This window comes from Schistocerca americana, chromosome 1, assembly GCF_021461395.2.
Source record: "Schistocerca americana isolate TAMUIC-IGC-003095 chromosome 1, iqSchAmer2.1, whole genome shotgun sequence".
NCBI classification, from domain to species: domain Eukaryota; kingdom Metazoa; phylum Arthropoda; class Insecta; order Orthoptera; family Acrididae; genus Schistocerca; species Schistocerca americana.
This window is the reverse complement of record NC_060119.1, coordinates 1,259,129,102-1,259,151,158: the sequence shown is the minus strand read 5'-3', so window position 1 is coordinate 1,259,151,158 and position 22,057 is coordinate 1,259,129,102. Positions and strand designations below refer to the sequence as shown.

The 22,057-nt window shown below is 42.4% G+C and overlaps 1 protein-coding gene across 1 annotated transcript in view; it reads right to left on the bottom strand.

The window, feature by feature from the left end:
- Window positions 1-22,057, bottom strand: part of LOC124598833 (transformation/transcription domain-associated protein) — a 441,523-nt gene that overhangs the window by 386,468 nt on the left and 32,998 nt on the right. Inside the window, exon 3 of the mRNA XM_047136029.1 lies at window positions 1,796-1,864. Within this exon, the coding sequence (XP_046991985.1) occupies window positions 1,796-1,864 (69 nt within the window). The remainder of the gene's footprint in view (window positions 1-1,795; window positions 1,865-22,057) is intronic.

Sequence of the window (22,057 nt, the reverse complement as noted above, 5' to 3'; positions counted from 1 at the left end):
TCTTTTTACATGTTATACGTAGGAGGAAGCACAAAGCCACACCTTACAATTACTTCCCCCCTGTTCATTTTTTCTATAGAACATACCACCAAAAATCATCAAAATGTAGTAACCAAAGTACAAAAAGCACTTCACCAGACGAAACAAATATTAACAGAGAAGTGCATGTGTAGCTCAACAAATATAAAACAAAAATCAGGAAGTGCAAAAGCAATGGAAAACAGAACACAGCTATGCACCTTATAGGTGAAACTCTGACAAGTGGCTACCTTCTAGTAGGTCAGAAGTTTTATCAAAGTGGATGATATAAGTACAATGAATAATGAAAACCAAAAGGCCAAACAGAAGAATCGTGTATTCAGAAAAGAACATTCCTGACATCACTGTCTCCTTGGCCACCTGGGGCAATTCTTAAAGTGGTACATTTGGAGCATGTGCTTTTTCCGAACACTAGGCCTCTCTTCGAAACAATCTTTCTCTTATTTCATTGTACAATTCTGTGTGAAATGGCTCAGTTTGAAAATTTCCAGATGCTCACAAAACTATATTTCCACAAGTTACTGGTATGAGTGTTTTGAATACATAATTTATTTTGTAGCGAATCAGCATTTGTTGTTTACAGTTCAGCCAAAGAATACATCACCTGTGAATTTCATTGTATATCAACAATAAAAAACATGCTTTTTTGAGAATTTTTGGAAGCTACCATTATCCTTTGCATAATCAACAAGCAATTTGTAGCAAATTGATGTTTGTGTTTTAGTTACTGTAGCAGATTTTCTAACTAACATATTGTGTTACTAAGAGTTTTTCCTTAAAAAGGAGTTGCACTATATATTATCTGCATTTATCGTAAATTAACTCTGTTTTCGAGTTCGCAAACAACTTCAAATAGCATCAAAACGTTTTAGGAAACCAGTAATTCTTACCACAGGTTTCTGTGTTGCCTTTATAGAAATCTTGTTTTTGTATATCTGCTTCAGTTCTTATAGGGAATTAGCAACTTTTTTGCTCAACAGATTAGAAGATAATCAGTGGGCTGAATTAAAATTATTTGTTGACTGTCTTGTAATAATGCAGCCCCACTGTGAATGCTGCTCTCAAACATGGGATGATTTGGTTGACATTCGTAAGCATCCGGAAATTGCCCTGACTGCTGCTAAACAATTGGCAGCTGCTGCAGATCAGTGTGTTAGAAGAGCTCCCAACAATTGTGTATCTGTGATACCTATACCAGAGGTACCTCATAAGTACTATCCTCTCTTGTGGATCTTGTCATCTCTGCTGAAAGTACAGGCTGTCATTACCTGTCCATTTGACTGCAAATGACGTGTCAATGGTAGATCTAGGCATCCTGCACAGGGTGGATGGGAACCAGGGAGGACTCGAGGTGTTGAGATCCCCATAACCAACAACTCTGAGGAAACCTCAATGCAAACTGGAGTTAGTTTGTAATTGCAGACAGTTAAACATTTATCTAGTGCCACAACAGTTTACACCATTTCCTGAATTCTGAGCACAGTGGTTATCTCAATAAATGGTAACATAGCTTTAGGCAGAAGAACAAGCATTCCTTGAAAACCTCCAGAAAGTAGCATAAACATACAGGTATGTCTTCCTTACAAAACGAAAAACAAAGAATCAGTTGACCATACCATACACATTTACTGTAGAGTAAGCACATAACCAACAAGGCAGCAGTCAACATATGGAATCTCTTTCTGTAACCAAGCACATGGCCTTTACCCATTTTATTCCTCCATGTGTTAGCAACAAATTTTCATAGCTTCCTCACCTTGTAGTTGTTGGGCCTGTCCATCATCAGTTGCCACGGCAACACCTGGCTGCCTGGCATATGGCTTATCTGGAACAAAATGGGATATGAAATTGGCACAGCTATTAGGTATTTCATAATTTGGGCACAGCCTATTGTTCCTTAGTGTAATACACACAAAGAAAATTTCACACAACACTTAAAGTTGATATGACTGAACACAAGTGAAAACATTGCCTTATAGAGAACTGATGACAAGGACAGGAGGAGGACACACTTCCAATTAAGCCCTTGCTCAGCAAATTGTATAGCAATGCTTTCTCTGGCATCCAATGTATGTACCACTAACGCAACATTACCATAGCTGTGGTAGATGTGTGATATGCTGATTTTAAGTTTGCTATTCTTATGTATATTCACTTTGTTTACTTTAAAAATGGGATTTTGTGGGATCTGATCCATGAAATTGTTCTGGTACGTTGGCAACAGGGAGTGAGTGCATATCAAACGGAAGGCATAATGACCCTCTTACAAATTCAAAAGTGAAAAAAGTGTGAAAATAAGTGCATCAAAAGGAAGTCTTGTATAGAAGTATGGCTTATAGAAACAAAAGTTGAAAACCTTGTTGTGTAACTTTGGAGAGTCATATCACAGTACTTCTGGTAAAAAGAATGTTTACTATCATCTAATTTTCAGCACCTTTGTAATGCTTTGATGTGTGTTAACAGCAGTCAAGAGAGCTAAGTAAATATAGACCATTTCACCCAATATATCTGTGCACAGAATAGCATCAAAACTTATAAATTCAATAAAAATTTGTTCTATCATTATTGCATTATCCTTTTCAGTCCCATAGCAATATGCACAATGACTTGAAAGGAAAACTTTTTTTATTACCCTTGATGTAAAAGAATTAAGATACAACTTTCAAACACATTTTTCATTGCAGAAAAAAGGGCCTAACAGGAACTACATCATACTTTGGGTTTGAAGCTATACAACTGTCATACATACGCACTTCAATTATAACTCTGTGTGAATTTGCTAAAGCAATTTTTGTTATTGTAAAAACAAAGGAATACTTTATATGACATGCATCTCACAAATTTAAATTAGTTGCAGCCTGAGAGTCAGCACTTTGATCTGTTTTTCCACTTTCAGGCATATGCTTTGGACAAACTTTTCTTGCAGTTGTGTGGTATTGGTGCCACTTCCTTGTTTTAGCATTTTGCAGCTTCTATTTCAACAGCCTATCCACTTGAAATTGCTTGCAACTGGGGGATAAATTTTTGTGTGTAGACAGTGTTCTGCCACAGCTGCTTTGAATTGGTCATAGTTGAGAATATCTTTCTGCTGGAGACTGCTGCTGATACATTAGGTGGCGGTTCTGTGTCGTAGCCAGGAAGCATCAGACAGATACCAAAGAAGTGAAAAATTGTTCTTATTGTTGATTTCTTTCGATTCTTATCACATATTTACTTATTACTGTATCTACCATACTGGATCTACTACATCAATGCCTCTCATATGTTAGTGTTCTATTCACATAATATGGACGGGCAGTCTATTTCCACACATTTCTTCTGTTTTTGCACCACCGCGTATATTTATCTGTAGACTCGATACCAAAATTATTTGAAATCAGATATGGGCTTATCCGTCTTTTATATAACCACTTAATTATGTCAATTTTTTCATCCCACCAAACCACCTGATTGTGGTTGATTCTTCCAGTGCTCTTCATAGTAGAATTTGTTTATAACAATATCAATTTTGGTATTCAACTGTACATAACAGTACCCGTTGCAGAAATATTTTTCAGTAATTCACCAAGTAATGAGATCAATGTAAGATACCTGTTAATAAGGACACATGACCCTGCGGGAACAGTGTCATGCAGTTCCCTCTAATGTGTATACTTCAGGGAACAGAATTAACTGTGCTTTCAAAAGACGTTGCTGTCCCCTGATACTCAAAGTTGAAGGGTACACCATTCGATAATGCTACTACAAAAACCTTTATTCCAACAGGATTTGATTTGTCTCTAAAATACCATCACACAGCAACATTCCCATGAAGGGATCACTTGTTCATGAAGGGATCACTTGTTCATCAATGCCAATGTTGGTAGATCATAATCAACTACTTTCAGGTTGACCTGAAGCAGGAGGAATCTGTTTCCGGTAATGTTGGCTGACAGCTTGGGAATTCTTGTTCCTCTAGTCCAAAACATTTCCAAACGAGGATAACAGATTAGTGTTGTGGAAATGCAACATTCAAAGAATTTTTTCACTTAATCTAAATTGGTATCAAATGATTTTCTGAAAAGTTCTACTACCTTAGATTAATAAACTCAGCTACTTTCACAAGAAGTCCTGAAAGTATACTAACAGCTTCATAAGATAATAATTAGACACTGGCTGTGACGCAACAATTTGTGTTAGTGAATATCTGCTTGAGAAAAAAGAAAAAAAACATTGTCTTTTTACAATCTGTTATATCAATAACGTAGCTAATTATTAAATATGTGTCATTAGAGTAGTCTAAAGTTACATAACCATGTGCCTTAAGAATCCTGTTCATTTCTTTTCCATACTGGTTTAAATTTCGCTGCGCATGACTACGAGGTTCCTCACAGGAAGTTGCCTACGAAAGTTACCAGTTTCCTGAATCTGTCCGACTTTTATTTCAGAAGTCGTTTTCGTTATCTTCGAACTCAAAATCATAGTTCTGTGCCCAACTGATTCATTAATCTCGCAATTTCATCGTCTGTTAGTCCTGCCAGTGACGAAAAACACCAATCTCTGTTGAGAATGTTGTTTTCTTTGGCGTGTTAAAGAAGCGAAGTACCAAATCCAATATTTGACCGTTTTGACGTACGTATTCCAATTATCCAACACAACTGGCTGGCATGACTAGCTAACTTATGAAAACGTAGTAAATGGAAACCGCTTTCAAACCTGAAGAATAATATTTTAATTACCTCTGTATCTCCATGCAGATAAGCACCAGCCCTTACACTTCATTTTACAATGACCTGTGGTAATGCTCGCAACAATTACCGCTCGCGTTCTGCAGGAAGCACCGCTTGTGACATTGTTGGTTCCAGAGACAAACATGCACTCCGAGCTGTACGAAAAATTTCGATGATATGATACCTGGCAACCGAAGGCGCTAAACACATCTTGTTACGTACTAATGCAACCCATAAAGATAATCTGGAATGTTTTATTACTGAGATGAAAACGACCGCTGGTCCAGGAATTGCAGTAACAACGTACCTCTCTTGAAGAAACACTCGAATTCTGGAAAGAAGGGAACCCAAGAGACATTATTTTTTGGTCATCTTCAGAAGAACTATAGAGTAGAAACATGCAATAACGAAGACAATGAATTGGGATTGCTTCTGGTCCCATTGTATTTGCAGAAAAATTGTCCTAGACCTACACGCTGATCTATTGTTTTGAAAGTTTTCCAATCTCAGTTTTACGTCTCTCCAAATTATTGTGGAACTGGCTGGGCCCGCTACAACGTTCATTGTGTATGAGAAACGCAACACAAATGTTCACCATGTAGTTTCTACATATCTTTATTTGCACAAAGCAGTTTCAGAGCGTCATAATTCCATTCTCAACGCAAAATTCATTTATTTCATTTAATGATGGCGGCACAAGTAGTGTACTAACTCCATGTCAGACTACTCATCAACTGGTAATGTAAAAACAATAACCACATGTTGATCAAAGCGCACACACACAAGTATGAAAAAAAGAAAATACTGATGAGCAGTGCCAGGGCTTTTTAAATGTCGAGCACACAGAAATGACAGAGACGTGGAAGTATTACATTGACCGTCATCACCAAGCCAAGTGGTTCTTCTCAGCTTAAATGATGAGTGTGTACTAAAGGCTTGTCAAGCATCACTGCCTATCACCAAAAACTGAGAAGAAAGCCCAAGAAAAGCTGCAAATTCATCTGACCTCCAGAATGAGATTTTCACTCTGCAGCGGAGTGTACGCTGATATGAAACTTCCTGGCAGATTAAAACTGTGTGCCCGACCGAGACTCGAACTCGGGACCTTTGCCTTTCGCGGGCAAGTGCTCTACCATCTGAGCTACCGAAGCACGACTCACGCCCAGTACTCACAGCTGCAGAGTGAAAATCTCATTCTGGAAACATCCCCCAGGCTGTGGCTAAGCCATGTCTCCGCTATATCCTTTCTTTCAGGAGTGCTAGTTCTGCAAGGTTCGCAGGATAACTTCTGTAAAGTCTGGAAGGTAGGAGGCGAGATACTGGCAGAACTGAAGCCGTGAGGACCGGGCGTGAGTCGTGCTTCGGTAGCTCAGATGGTAGAGCACTTGCCCGCGAAAGGCAAAGGTCCCGAGTTCGTGTCTCGGTCGGGCACACAGTTTTAATCTGGCAGGAAGTTTCATCTGACCTCGTTTCTCTTGTGGCCGCCGATGATTTGTAAGAGCACACACTTAATGACAATATGCGTATGAAAGAGCCAATGAGTTCCAACCTATTGTAGAAAGCTTACCAGCCCAAAGAGTGTCGTTCATAGTGATTAGGCACCTTCTCATACAATGGTACGCGTAAAACATTGTTCGAAACTGTACTAAAGACTCTTTCCAAAAATTAAGGAGCAATCAGTTCAGGAGCCCACACAAAAAGAAAAATGCATCAAATGAATTCGCAATTGCGAACATGGACAAACATCAGCTGTAGAATGGAATGACGACAATGACGACTCGAACCCGGATTTGTCGCTTACCGCGAGCGGCCGCCTTACCACTTGGCTATCCGTGCACGACTCACGGCCAGACCCAAACTTCCAACTGTCGTCAACCATGCGTCTACGACCTGTACTCGTATGTTACGCATATTCCCGTACAAGTCAGACGTGCATGCGTGTCCAAAGGAACTTTGCACCGCAATCAGAATAACAAATACACTGCAATATCGTATTTCTCTGCCGGTACCGCGCAAGCGACTTTCAAGTACAGGGTTATTACAAATGATTGAAGCGATTTCACAGCTCTACAATAACTTAATTATTTCAGATATTTTCACAATGCTTTGCACACACATACAAAAACTCAGAGTTTTTTTAGGCATTCACAAATGTTCGATATGTGCCCCTTTAGTGATTCGGCAGACATCAACCCGATAATCAAGTTCCTCCCACACTCGGCGCAGCATGTCCTCATCAATGAGTTCGAAAGCATCGTTGATGCGAGCTCGCAGTTCTGGCACGTTTCTTGGTAGAGGAGGTTTAAACACTGAATCTTTCACATAACCCCACAGAAAGAAATCGCATGGGGTTAAGTTGGGAGAGCGTGGAGGCCATGACATGAATTGCTGATCATGATCTCCACCACGACCGATCCATCAGTTTTCCAATCTCCTGTTTAAGAAATGCCGAACATCATGATGGAAGTGCGGTGGAGCACCATCCTGTTGAAAGATGAAGTTGGCGCTGTCGGTCTCCAGTTGTGGCATGAGCCAATTTTCCAGCATGTCCAGATACACGTGACCTGTAACGTTTTTTTCGCAGAAGAAAAAGGGGCCGTAAACTTTAAACCGTGAGGCATCCAGAAGCTTTAAACTGCGCATACCATCGCAGAATGGAGTTAGCAGTTGGTGGATCTTTGTTGAACTTCGTCCTGAAGTGTCGTTGCACTGTTATGACTGACTAATGTGAGTGCATTTCAAGCACGACATACGCTTTCTCGGCTCCTGTCGCCATTTTGTCTCACTGCGCTCTCGAGCGCTCTGGCGGCAGAAACGTGAAGTGCGGCTTCAGCCGAACGAAACTTTGAGTTTTTCTACGTATCTGTAGTGTGTCTGACCATATGTCAATGAATGGAGCTACAGAGAATTTATGAAATCGCTTCAATCATTTGTAATAGCCCTGTACAACGTCTGACCTGTACAGGAATATGCATAATTGATTTACGAGTACAACTCGTAGACGCGTGGTTGACGACAAATGGAAGTTTGGGTCTGGCCGTGATCGTCCGCGGACAGCCAAATGGTAAGGCGACCGCTCGAGCTAAGCGCGAAATCCGGGTTCGAGTCCCGGCTCGGCACAAATTTCCATTGTCGTCATTCCATTCCACAACTGATGGTTGTCTTTATTCGCAATTGCGAAAACATTTAATGTATTTCTTAACGGCTGTAGTCGCCGCAGGCTTGTTCATTTGGACATGCTTGCATGTAACAACATATGCATGCATGCTCTAAGGATCTTTGCGTCGTAATCAGAATAACAGAGGCACTACAATATCGAAAAGAAAATGGTTGTGATAACGTACTAGAACAATCAGAATAACAGAGGCATTACAATATCGAAAAGAAAATGGTTGTGATAACGTACTAGAAATCTTCGTGAAACAACAATCCTGGGCAAATAGTGTGTGTCATCATTCATACATGGATAAGTGAGCCTTAAGGTCGCTGTAGCGAGACTGAATACTGTTAACCCCCAAATCCACCAAAAATAAACGCAAATTATATTTATGTAAAAAGCGGACAAAAAGTCGTTCGACGTCTTTCGTATTAACTACGTAAGAACCGATCAAAAGAGGTTTACATTCAATAAAATAGTGTTGATTGCAATTGGTGGTTTAGTAGCAAATAAATTAATAAGACGCGATATTGATAGTAAATTAATAAGAGATGGAAAAATTCCGCCACAGCCAATCCTAATCCGTGTTGAGAGTAACATCTCGTTAAAAAACACAGGTTCACGTGGGCCGGGTAGTAATATCTTGTGATTGTAAAGTGATGCTAAACTGAGCAGAACCTTTAGAAAGACTGGCGCGAAAAAAAGCATTCTACTAACAACAGTCCTAAGGAGCCAGAACACTGTGGTGATATTCGTCGACTCTATAAAGGTATACGACTCAACAACATTCAGTAAACTTGAAGAGTTTGGAATTGACAAAAAACAGAGGGGTCATTAAACGAACACTGACAGATACGATCTGGAAAGTCACGTTCTTCATAGAAATGTCTAATCCGTTTGAAATTACGACAGGGGTCAGAAAAGAAGATGCATTATCCCTAATCCTCTTCCACATCGCACTGGAGAAAAAAACGCAAACCTGGAAGATGCTCTGAGTTTGGAAGGAATAAGAGAGAAAGACAGTACCTGGAAATCAAGTGGTTAGCTTTTGTCGAAGTCCTTGCTCTCTTAGCCAACAACGGAGCAGACGCTTGAGAGGGAAATTGCAGAAAAAAATGGGTCCCCAAATCTCCTACGAAAAGATATACATCGAGCGCAGGCAGTGAGAAATGCATGGAAGTACATCATTGGATAATTAAGAGGGCAGAGAAGTTTAAATGGATCCAACCCAGTGGACTAGATAAATAGGCAAATGATGGGAGAGCTGGAAAACTAGATCCGGCCTACAAGCTAACACAGAACAAATACAACAAACGGGCGTTATCCTACAAGGCCAAAATTAGACACACTAACTCGGTAGATGGATTATACGCTTCGGAGTGTCTTTTTTGCGAATAAAAGACGGGAAGACCTTCACGAACTCGAAAAGATAGGAGGATTCTCAGGAAAAATACTCGGACCACAAAAGACTGCCGGCCGGCGTGGCCGTGCGGTTATAGGCGCTACAGTCTGGAACCGCGTGACCGCTACGGTCGCAGGTTCGAATCCTGCCTCGGGCATGGATGTGTGTGATGTCCTTAGGTTAGTTAGGTTTAAGTAGTTCTACGTTCTAGGGGACTGATGACCACAGTAGTTAAATCCCATAGTGCTCAGAGCCATTTGAACCATTTGAACAAAAGACTACTGATGGGACTTGCAAGAAGAAGAACAACAACAAAAACAACGAAGAACTTTCCCAGTACACTGAAAAGATGATGGACGCTGTGAGGAAGTGGAGGTTGATATTCTACAGACAGCGACTTAGTCAACGGATGCAGACTGACCAAAGTATCTTCAACTACGTCGTGAGGTTAAAGGCCACACCTAAATCGGTAAATGAAATAAGAGAGATGAGCGGAAGTTGGACTTAACCACGGATGGTCCACTATCGAAGAACGTTCAGAAGCTGAGTTAACAGTTCAAAAATTGTTTCAAGAGAAACCACCAAACAGGACGCCCAAAAGGATCATTTCCGAGGAGAAGAGAGAGACAGAAAAGAAAGAATGAAGAGGTTCTGGGAGGAGAAGAAAAGAAAAGCCAAGAAGTCTTAAAGTTCTTTGCGATTCATAGTTGACAAAATTCAGAAATCAAAAAAATTAGATTAAATAAAAAACGAGTCCCCTAAGGTAGGCTAAAATGGCAAAGATGACACCGTTGCAGAACCTACAAAACATTCATGACAGACTTAAAAGAACACAAAATCTCAAACACCGAGCGAGGTAGCGCCGTGGATAACACAATGGACTCGCATTCTGGAGGACGACGGTTCAAACCCGCGTTCGGCCATTCAGATTCAGGTTTTCCGTGATTTCCCTAAATCGCTTAAGGCAAATGCTGGATGGGCATTCAGACGCTCGAAACTTGGCGCGAACTTCAACGCAAGATGCAAGAAACAGTTTCCACAACAGCAGTGTCTCGAAATCTAGCAGAAAATCCAAAGAAATTCTAGTCATATGTACAGTACACCAGTGGCACGACTTCAGTGAGACCTTCTCTGTATGATGGTACCAGTAATGATTTGTATATATGCAAAATTGATTGTTGCCCAAAGTTCCTACTTCACTTTAAACTGTGTATCTCCCTGCGAGTGGTTGGGTGACTCAGTTGAAAAGTCATATAAAAGCAAGGGCACAACGTCTACAGTAAAGACTTGCCTAGTAGAGCACTCTAGCGTCCAAACTAACCTACAGTATGGAATTCCTTTCTCTTAAGATCGTAATAAATACATGACAGAAAATTCATGCTAATTAAAGATAAGTAAAGAAAACCAGATCCCGAAGAAAGAGGTGGTGTATTAACTCAGAAAGGACACGTACAATAAAAAATCACTCTCTCTAAAAGCGAAAATAGACTGTGTTAATCAGTTAAACTGTAAGTCTTCTATGCAGCAGATTGTATTACCACACGTAAAATCATAGGAACACAAAACTGAGAAAAATGGAGAATCCTTGGAAAAATTTGTGGCTCACCACAGACGAAAACGGTAACAACAAATTAAACAACACAAAGTAATACAAAAAAATTTACAAATTCTCAGACACAATCTGGTAAAGGGGTGCCAGCTTCTTTCGACATGTGCAAAGAACCAGAGACAATATATCAACCAAAAGAATCTTTCAATGTTTTAATAACAACAATCGAAGGCTTTAAGATACTCAAAACGACTTAGAAGGAAACCAAAAAAAAACATTGAGAACCAAAATTTTAAAAGATCAAAGGTTTTGTGAAAAGGAGACGGAATATGGAAGAATCTTCACCTACAAACAATACTAACTGTAAAGTGAGAGAATATAAAAGTATTAGGAAGGTAGGAATAAGAACCTCATTTGAAATAACAATTCCTGTGAGTAATTTTTACCAAGTGGCCCATTGTTTGATGATGTTTGGTGAGCTGGTGCGCTGCAGGCGCCACTCTCCATCGATTGTCATGCCGATCGTTGAGAGTCGATTTTCGATGCTTGCTTGTCTTCTTCGCATCTTTGGCGGATGGCTATTTAACTGCGGCGGGCGCAGCTGTGTGTGAGACAGCGACGTGTGGCGTTGTGGATGTATGCAGTGTGGCGAGTGGCCGAGTCGGTACGACGGAGGAGCGTGGCCAGCTGCTGCAGCGTGTTTAGCCGATAGAATGCAGATCCGCTGCCGACAGTGATTGGGATTTTCTTGAGATTTGAAGAACAGATTTCCTTCGTGTCTGTTACATGCTACTCAAGGTGAAATAATTGAAGTCGTCGAATTGTTCTTTGGTGGGTTCTGTTCATGTTAACTGAACACCTAAGTGCACTGAAAACTATCTTGATTGTTTCGGTTACTTGCCACTGAATTTGGTCTGGCCGCCTGATATGTTGACGTCATTTAACAGAGTGCCAGCTACGCACAAAAAATAGACATGAAGCAGTGCTTAATGCGTAGCTAGAAGTCATACCAAGTAGTGCGTAAGTCTGTGCCTGGCGTTCGAGAGCGGGCCGAAATAGTTTTCCCTATTTCCTTTTTCTATCTTATTATTGTATTTGTTTGTCCTAGAGACTTGGCTATCAAATTTTAAGAGCGGTTACTGGGCATGTGGTAATGTAGATTAGTTCTGCTTGGGTTCATTTTGTGCCGTACATAATTAAAAGTTTATTTATAGCCAGTTGGGCGGATATGTTTTGTGTATCTGATGCGCCAGAATTTTGTCTGTCGCTGATGTTTTTATGTTTCAGATAATTGGCAGTGGTCGACGCGAGCAAACTCCGATCGGGGTATCACGGAGGAATAGGGAAATTTAAGGACCTGGATCGGTGTCTATTGTTACATTGTTAGTGTCGGCAATTCCATCTTTCCGGTGGAGCGCTGTGGTTTTCCGGAAGCTTAATTGTAGCTCATAAGTTTAGTTCTACTTCGCCTTCTGGTCCGTGAATCTCTTGTATCTGTTAGAAACTTTTGGTCTGCTCGTGTCCCTCACTAATTTTCAACATAAAATAGAAACGGCCCCATTTTAAGACTATTTAATATTCTATTATTATATTCTGAGGATGAAATGTGTGTGAACCTCATACCTGTAAGTAATACTAAAGAGAAGCCTAGTTGAGTGTATTAATCTGATAATACTTTTAATCTTTTAGAATTGCTTCAGATCAGCCCATGGAAAATGTCTTAGTTCTTGAAAGCAGTTTTAGAATTTGATATGAGTTATGTGAAAGCCAGTTTCTATTTAAGTCATGAAGCGTGTTTAAAGGGTTTGTGTGATTCAGTTATGTCAGTTAAATTTGATTAATGGTGGTTTAATGAACATTGTTTTAATTAGTGAAAATTGGTTTAGTAAATTTTTGAAAGATCTGTGTCTATAGGACTTAAATGGATTAATTTTTTAATCTGAGTCCTGCTAGTGGTACTGTAGGGCAGGTGCCTTTTATTATAATCACTTTTACTGTTAATTTCATTAAGGGCCTGTGTTTGTGATAAAGAAGTGTATGCCAACTACAATTGGGTTGTGTGTTTAATTTCGATGTGTCGAAAGGAATAACACACCGTTTGGTTTGTGGGGCACTCAACTGTGCGGTCATCAGTGTCCATAAAAAGTTCCAATTTTTATGTAGTCCAACTAGCCACTGTCACGAATGATGATGATGATGCTGATGAAATGATGGAGACAACACAAACACCCAGCCCCCACAAAGAGAAAATCGCCAACCCAGTCGGAAATCGAACCCAGGACTCTGTGATCAATAGTTAGCAATGGTAGCCACTAGACAACGAGCTGCGGACAGGGTCCCTATTCTATATCTGTCCGCCATTTTGCCGATCGGTTCGGTACGCGAGCGTACCGAATGGTCTTGTTTTCGAAGGAGAGTCCCAACATCATTCTCTGAGCATTTCGGAAGGGATGCCGAACTGTCCTAGCGAAGCGAAACGCTGTTGTCAGTTCCCCTCGCGCAAACCAATCAAAAGCACTCTGCCTCAGATACACGCATGCGCACTTGCAGCGCCACAGTGGCACGAACCCGATGCGTCTAGCAGCAGACACTGGCACGCTATTCTTCACCGAAAAGTGTTGTTACAGTACAAAATACTGTTCAAATTTTGCTGACCACTTACTTCCATGAATGCATGATAACGATAAAATATTGACTGTGTTGGAATCTAGGACCACATTCTACAAATACGCCTATAGAAACACCCAAAAATTCGTCATTTTTTCTTTTTTCCGTGGTTACTTAGTTGCTTCAAAATTCATGAAGGTACGTTCCGTCTGTGCAACTAATTAAAAGCAGTTTGTTTATTGTCTCACGCGTTTCGCTTCTTTTATGTGTGAAGATGCTTTACAAATAAAAGAAGCGAAACGCATATGGTAATAAACAAACTGTCTTCAATTTGTGTGCAGAGTGTGTATAGTTTCATTTGCAGTACTTTATGCTGCGCTCTTAGATTCCGGTCTTACCACACTCTCGGAAATCGCCACGTATTCAGAAAAAGTGGTGAGTTATTTTTGAGAAGAAAGAGTATAAACGTCACTGTCAGTTGTTTCAGCCACAGCAACTTCATCTTTGGTTTTTAAAACACATGGAAGTCACGAAGTCAAAGATACTAGTTACTGAGAATGCGCGCTCTTACGTATAAATAACATGGAATATTTCAGAAAACGCTTAACTTTGACGGCGATTAACGAAGTCTCAGAATGTGTTACAAACACGAAGAGGGAAAAAAAAAATTTCCTAGCCAGCGGTATCCGAACCAACGACCTTGCCTTCAGCGCTTTATTCCATGTAATTGCTCTTGGAGAGAGACTCAGGCTGACTTCGTTGGCGAATGATGCGGACCTAAGCCATAAATGCATGAAATTCGGTTTCCTCTATCAGGCTTCACAAAATTCTTTTGCATTGTTACTTGAAAGCTTTAAACGCATTTCGATAATTAAGAAGTAAACCATTTGCGGAAAACAGTATGCGAAGTCACTAGTAATGTCAGCTAATGCTCATGTGATATACGTATGCATAGCCGACCTTTTGAAATTTAATGACTTTTTAAACTCTTAATTACGTAAAAATAACACGTATTTTGTGAGAATATTGACCGAAGCTGTTTTTTACGTAATAATCAACCACAGTAACAAAATACAAACCATATTTCTAACAAAGGAAAATAGTTTATTATGAACTGACTTTCCACCTGGACATGTCCTGGTGATTCTTCAGCAACACAATCACTAAATCCGAAGCTGAAACCGCTCAATATGTTTAAAATAACAAATTCTAGGTGTAAATAAACCACACCGAACCGAACGAGAGGGCCATACCGAAATCCAAAACTACTTAGTATAGTTGTCGAAAAATCGGCAGGAGGACCGCTCTCAGAAGCTCATAGAATTGGAACTTCGAACCTACTGCACCAATCGGTATGAACGAAACAGAAAAGGGCCCCAGGCCCACAGTTTGTCAGACAAAAGGAAATACGCTTTGGTGTCCAGCAGAATATCGTCTTCTCTGGCTCTGTAAGAAGAACAGTGGATATTGGATGTGGCTCTGCAGGGAATATGCGCCAGACGGCATGCAATGAATCCAGGGAGGTGGAGCAAATGAGAAGTTCTGCCAGCTCACATGTGTGTCAGTCATTCCCACGCCATCAATACTGCACGAGCTTCTGTGTCACAATGAATGTCTTTAGTAAACAGAACTTAAGGACAGAATTGCAGTACACTGCAGAGCAACGAGGATTGTTCCCGACTTATAACCATCAGCATAAACTGGTAAATAATTGTGATTCTGGCGCGCGCGCGCGCGCACACACACACACACACACACACACACACACACACACACACACACACACACACACACACACACACACACACACACACTTAAACCTATTTACTAACACCTGACCATATAAAGTGAGACAGTAGTTGAGTAAGGAGTGAGACACGATAGGAGCCGCCATATTATTCAGTCTGTGTACGCTGAGTAAGCAGTGAAGGAAATCGAAGAGAAATTTAGAAAAGAAAGTTCTGAGAGGAGAAATAAAGACTGTCATTAAATGTATTCGCTATTTGGAACATGGACAGCCACCAGCAGTAGAATGGAATGACAACAATGAAAATTTGTGCCGGACCGGGAGCGGTCGCCTTACCATCTGGATATCTATGCACAGCTCAGAGCAAGACGCAAACTTCTATGCACCGTCACCCACGCGCCTACAACCTGTACTCGTACATCCATTATGCACATTCCCGTGCAGGGGAGACGTTTTACTTTAAAAGTCGCTCGCCCGGTGTCGGCATGCAAGCAAACAAAAGAACTTTTCGTCGTAATTCAGATAAACAAGCGCTGAAATATCGTAAAAACTATCAGGTTCGCCAGTGGCAATATATTTCTACACGAGATAGGAAGATCTTTGGAGATTAGCTGAACGGACACAAGACTAATGGAGTCCAGTCTAATTCAGTTACGTGATTCGAAACTGACTAGATTACTAAACGGGACACTGACAGCAGTAGGCAAAATCTGATATTTTGGCAGTAAGATGGAGGGTGTAAAGTTCTTGAAAAATTACCAAACTGACTGCGATTTAGATCAGGCTCCATATCACACCATGATAAATCCAGTATCACGAAATCCATTACGAAATGGAGAAAGGATTCCATTATTGAATGGATCTAAGAAATAGTGTAGAGCTTCCATGTAATACCACACCGTATCAGCAATTTACTAAAGCTGGCATACTGGAACACACGCGACCGCACTGCCAGAGCGCAGAAATACCTTTTGGAAAATGTACTGCGATCGGCGGGCAACGAAATAAAACTTCTGTGGTTGCCTGTAGCGCACTGTGCTCCACTACAGCCTCGCATGTACTGTAATGCAGCTACTACGGGTCGTCGAGCAGATGCTCAAAACTATAGGCCTACATCTCTGACTTCGATCTGTTGTAGAATTTTAGAACATGTTTTTTGCTCGAGTATCATGTCGTTTTCGGAAACCCAGAATCTACTCTGTAGGAATCAACATGGATTCCGGAAACAGCGATCGTGTGAGACCCAACTCGGTTTATTTGTTCATGAGACCCAAAAAATATTAGATACATGCTCCCAGGTAGATGCCATTTTCCTTGACTTCCGGAAGGCGTTCGATACAGTTCCGCACTGTCACCTCATAAACATAGTAAGAGCCTACGGAATATCTGACCAGCTGTGTGGCTGGATTGAAGAGTTTTTAGCAAACAGAACACATCATGTTGTTCTCAATGGAGGGACATCTACAGACGTTAAAGTAACCTATGGCGTGCCACAGGGGAGTGTTATGGGACCGTTGATTTTCACAATATATATAAATGACCTAGTAGACAGTGTCGGAAGTTCCATGCGGCTTTTCGCGGATGATGCTGTAGTATACAGAGAAGTTGCAGCATTAGAAAATTGTAGCGAAATACAGGAAGATCTGCAGCGGATAGGCACTTGGTGCAACTGACCCTTAACATAGACAAATGTAATGTATTGCGAATACATAGAAAGAAGGATCCTTTATTGTATGATTATATGATAGCGGAACAAACACTGGTAGCAGTTACTTCTGTAAAATATCTGGGAGTATGCGTACGGAACGATTTGAAGTGGAATGATCATATAAAACTAATTGTTGGTAAGGCGGGTACCAGGTTGAGATTCATTGGGAGAGTCCTTAGAAAATGTAGTCCATCAACAAAGGAGGTGGCTTACAAAACACTCGTTCGACCTGTACTTGAGTATTGCTCATCAGTGTGGGATCCGTACCAGATCGGGTTGACGGAGGAGATAGAGAAGATCCAAAGAAGAGCGGCGCGTTTCGTCACAGGGTTATTTGGTAACCGTGATAGCGTTACGGAGATGTTTAGCAAACTCAAGTGGCAGACTCTGCAAGAGAGGCGCTCTGCATTGTAGTGTAGCTTGCTGTCCAGGTTTCGAGAGGGTGCGTTTCTGGATGAGGTATCGAATATATTGCTTCCCCCTACTTATACCTCCCGAGGAGATCACGTATGTAAAATTAGAGAGATTCGAGCACGCACGGAGGCTTTCAGACAGCCGTTCTTCCCGCGAACCATACGCGACTGCAACAGAAAAGGGAGGTAGTGACAGTGGCACGTAAAGTGCCCTCCGCCACACACCGTTGGGTGGCTTGCGGAGTATAAATGTAGATGTAGACCAACACGATTGCTTTACAAACTCTTAACTAACAAACACGAGGAGTACTCATTAGTAACGACATACTATATAACAAAAAAATCTTCAAGTTTAACACATCAGCGCATTCTCCGTCGCAACAGCTACAACGGCAAGCTCAATCGCAGCGCCTTGCGTTTGACAGTACAGTAATGAAAGGAATAATCAGAATATAACGAAAAGCCGCCAGTAAATAGAACAAGAAAGTATCTTTAAACTGTGCACATGGAATTTTTTTCCTTATTGCGGTCTGATTTTTATGCGTCCTTAAAGTTGACACTTGCCGAAAAATGTTAGAAAACCATGGTTTCTCTTAAATATTACCGCGTATGTTGTCCTCATTTCAACTAAGATGTAATTCATACGCTGAATAAAAGTAGAAATTTTCACGATTTCGGCAAGGCATAACATATCGATGTCTGTAATACAATGTGACCAGATTGTTAGCTCGAAGTCAGGAGTTTATCATCATGAAATGTACAATAGGGGCTGGGATGATCAGGTGCGACACACTATTACGATCAACCTCTGCACGTGCAGCGAGGTACGGCATCTGGTGACGTCCAATGTTCAACATTTGTCATCCACTTTTGGGGTATTTCCCGACATTTGCTGACATACGTGTCTTATATCAAATTACTTGTCTCAGCTTCAGCTAAGACGCTTCGGGAGTTCACCATGTTGTTCTATTCCGTCTTTTGTGACTGTAGTAAATACCCTACGACTATTTAACAGTATTAAATTAAAACGATTACTCACTTCTTTTTGGTTCCTACTGCAGTTCTTACGCTCTTCCACCGAAAGGGGCTCGATAAACTAATTTAATACTGTTTAACAGCAGTTAAGCAGTTAAGGATGTAGAGGCCTATCTCACTAGGGGTAAGATAGATACCGCCTACAGGAAAATTAAAGAGACCTTTGGAGATAAGAGAGCGACTTGTATGAATATCAAGAGCTCAGATGGAAACCCAGTTCTAAGCAAAGAAGGGAAAGCAGAAAGGTGGAAGGAGTATATGGAGGGTCTACACAAGGGCGATGTACTTGAGGACAATATTATGGAAATGGAAGAGGATGTAGATGAAGATGAAATGGGAGATATGATACTGCGTGAAGAGTTTGACAGAGCACTGAAAGACCTGAGTCGAAACAAGGCCCCCGGAGTAGACAATATTCCATTGGAACTACTGACGGCCGTGGGAGGGCCAGTCCTGACAAAACTCTACCATCTGGTGAGCAAGATGTATGAGACAGGCGAAATACCCTCAGACTTCAAGAAGAATATAATAATTCCAATCCCAAAGAAAGCAGGTGTTGACAGATGTGAAAATTACCGAACTATCAGTTTAATAAGTCACAGCTGCAAAATACTAACCGCAAATTCTTTACAGACGAATGGAAAAACTAGTAGAAGCCAACCTCGGGGAAGATCAGTTTGGATTCCGTAGAAACACTGGAACACGTGAGGCAATACTGACCTTACGACTTACCTTAGAAGAAAGATTAAGGAAAGGCAAACCTACATTTCTAGCATTTGTAGACTTAGAGAAAGCTTTCGACAATGTTGACTGGGATACTCTCCTTCAAATTCTAAAGGTGGCAGGGGTAAAATACAGGGAGCGAAAGGCTATTTACAATTTGTACAGAAACCAGATGGCAGTTATAAGAGTCGAGGGACATGAAAGGGAAGCAGTGGTTGGGAAGGGAGTAAGACAGGGTTGTAGCCTCTCCCCGATGTTGTTCAATCTGTATATTGAGCAAGCAGTAAAGGAAACGAAAGAAAAATTCGGAGTAGATATTAAAATTCATGGAGAAGAAATAAAAACTTTGAGGTTCGCCGATGACATTGTAATTCTGTCAGAGACAGCAAAGGACTTGGAAGAGCAGTTGAATAGAATGGACAGTGTCTTGAGAGGAGGATATAAGATGAACATCAACAAAAGCAAAACAAGGATAATGGAATGTAGTCTATCTAATTAAGCCGGGTGATGCTGAGGGAATTAGATTAGGAAATAAGGCACTTAAAGTAGTAAAGGAGTTTTGCTATTTGGGTTGGTTGGTTGGTTTGGGGGATGGAAGGGACCAGACTGCCATGGTCATCGGTCCCTTTTTCCAAAGACAAAGAACACCCACAGAGAATAAAAAAAGAGGAACAGAAGAGATCACAGACGATACAGAACAAGAGAGACGGAGACAAGGACAAGACAAAACGAACTAAAACCACACAGACTGTGACGGTGGTTGGCCGACCATAGAAATAAATAAGGAAAAGCCAACCACGTAGAAACACATTAAAAAACCAGTGGAAAATCATAGGCCAAAGGCCAGAGTCAACACAAAACAATAAAATAAAACAGAAACACTCAGAGTAAATGATAAAATCCCCCTGCCCGAAGAAAACGTAAAACTAAGTCAGCCATAGTGGAGTCGTCTGTTAAAAGGGCAGGGAGCGTAGCAGGCAGCGCAAATGTCTGCCTGACCACTGCTAAAAGGGGGCAGGCCAGCAAAATGTGGGCCACTGTCAAAGCTGCCCCACAGCGACAGAGAGGAGGGTCCTCCCGGCGCAGTAAATAACTGTGTGTCAGCCGGGAGTGGCCAATGCGGAGCCGGCAAAGAACTACTGAGTCCCTGCGAGTGGCTCGCAGAGATGACCGCCACACAGCCGTCGTCTCCTTGACAGCACGGAGTTTATTGCCCATTGGCAGTTCGCGCCATTCATCGTCCCATAGCGCCAAGATTTTGCGGCGGAAGACTGCCCGCAAATCAGTCTCTGGGAGGCCAACGTCCAGAGATGGCTGACTGGTGGCCTCTTTCGCCAGGCGGTCAACATGTTCGTTACCCGGGATACCGACATGACCGGGGGTCCACACAAAGACCACAGAGCGGCCGCAACAGGCGAGAGTATGCAGAGACTCGTGGATAGCCATTACCAAACGAGAACGAGGGAAACACTGGTCGAGAGCTCGTAAACCGCTCAGGGAATCGCTACAGATAACGAAGGACTCGCCTGAGCAGGAGCGGATATACTCTAGGGCACGAAAGATGGCGACCAGTTCAGCAGTGTAAACGCTGCAGCCATCTGGCAAGGAACGTTGTTCGGAAAGGTCCCCTAGAGTGAGCGCATATCCGACACGACCAGCAACCATCGAACCGTCAGTGTAAACAACACCAGAGCCCTGATACGTGGCCAGGATAGAATAAAAGCGGCGGAGGAAGGCCTCTGGAGGGACTGAGTCCTTAGGGCCCTGTGCCAAGTCGAGCCGAAGGCTAGGGCGACGAACACACCATGGGGGTGTATGCAAAGTAGCCCGGAAAGGAGGTGGAACAGTGAAACCCTGGAGCCCAGAGAGAAGCTCCTTGACGCGGACCGCTATTGTACAACCAGACCGGGGCCGACGTTCTGGCATACGGACGACCGACCGCGGGAACAGGAGACGATAGTTTGGATGCCCGGGCGAGCTTAGAACATGGGCAGCATAAGCGGCCAGCAAACGTTGGCGTCGGAACCGCAGCGGAGGTACACCTGCCTCCACTAGTACGCTGTCCACAGGGCTGGTGCGGAAAGCACCAGTGGCAAGGCGTATCCCGCTGTGGAGAATCGGGTCCAGCACCCGTAACGCAGATGGGGATGCTGAGCCATAAGCCAGGCTCCCATAATCCAGACGGGACTGGATTAACGCCTGGTAGAGCCGCAACAGTGTAGAGCGGTCGGCGCCCCAGTGGGTGTTGCTCAAGCATCGCAGAGCGTTTAGATGCCGCCAACACGTCTGTTTCAGCTGCCGGATATGAGGCAGCCAAGTCAACCGGGCATCGAAAACCACCCCCAAAAACCTGTGGGTCTCCACCACAGCAAGGAGTTCGTCGGCAAGATAAAGCCGCGGCTCAGGATGGACTGTTCGGCACCGGCAGAAATGCATAACGCAGGTCTTGGCTGCCGAAAACTGAAACCCATGCGCTACAGCCCAAGACTGCGCCTTACAGATAGCGCCCTGTAGCTGACGTTCAACAGCTGCAATGCCAGTAGAGCTGTAATAAAGGCAGAAGTCGTCAGCATACAGGGAAGCGGAGACAGAATTTCCCACGGCCGCAGCAAGCCCGTTAATGGCTATTAAAAACAGACAGACACTTAAAACAGAGCCCTGTGGCACACCGTTCTCCTGGACGTGGGAGGAACTATACGAGGCCGCGACTTGCACGCGGAAGGTACGACACGACAGAAAATTGCGGATAAAAATCAGCAGAGGACCCCGAAGACCCCATCCATGGAGCGTAGAAAGAATGTGATGACGCCACGTCGTATCGTACGCCTTCCGCATGTCGAAAAAGACAGCGACCAGGTGCTGACGGCGGGAAAAGGCAGTACGGATGGCCGACTCCAGGCTCACCAGATTGTCGGTGGCGGAGCGGCCTTTACGGAACCCACCCTGAGACGGAGCCAGAAGGCCCCGA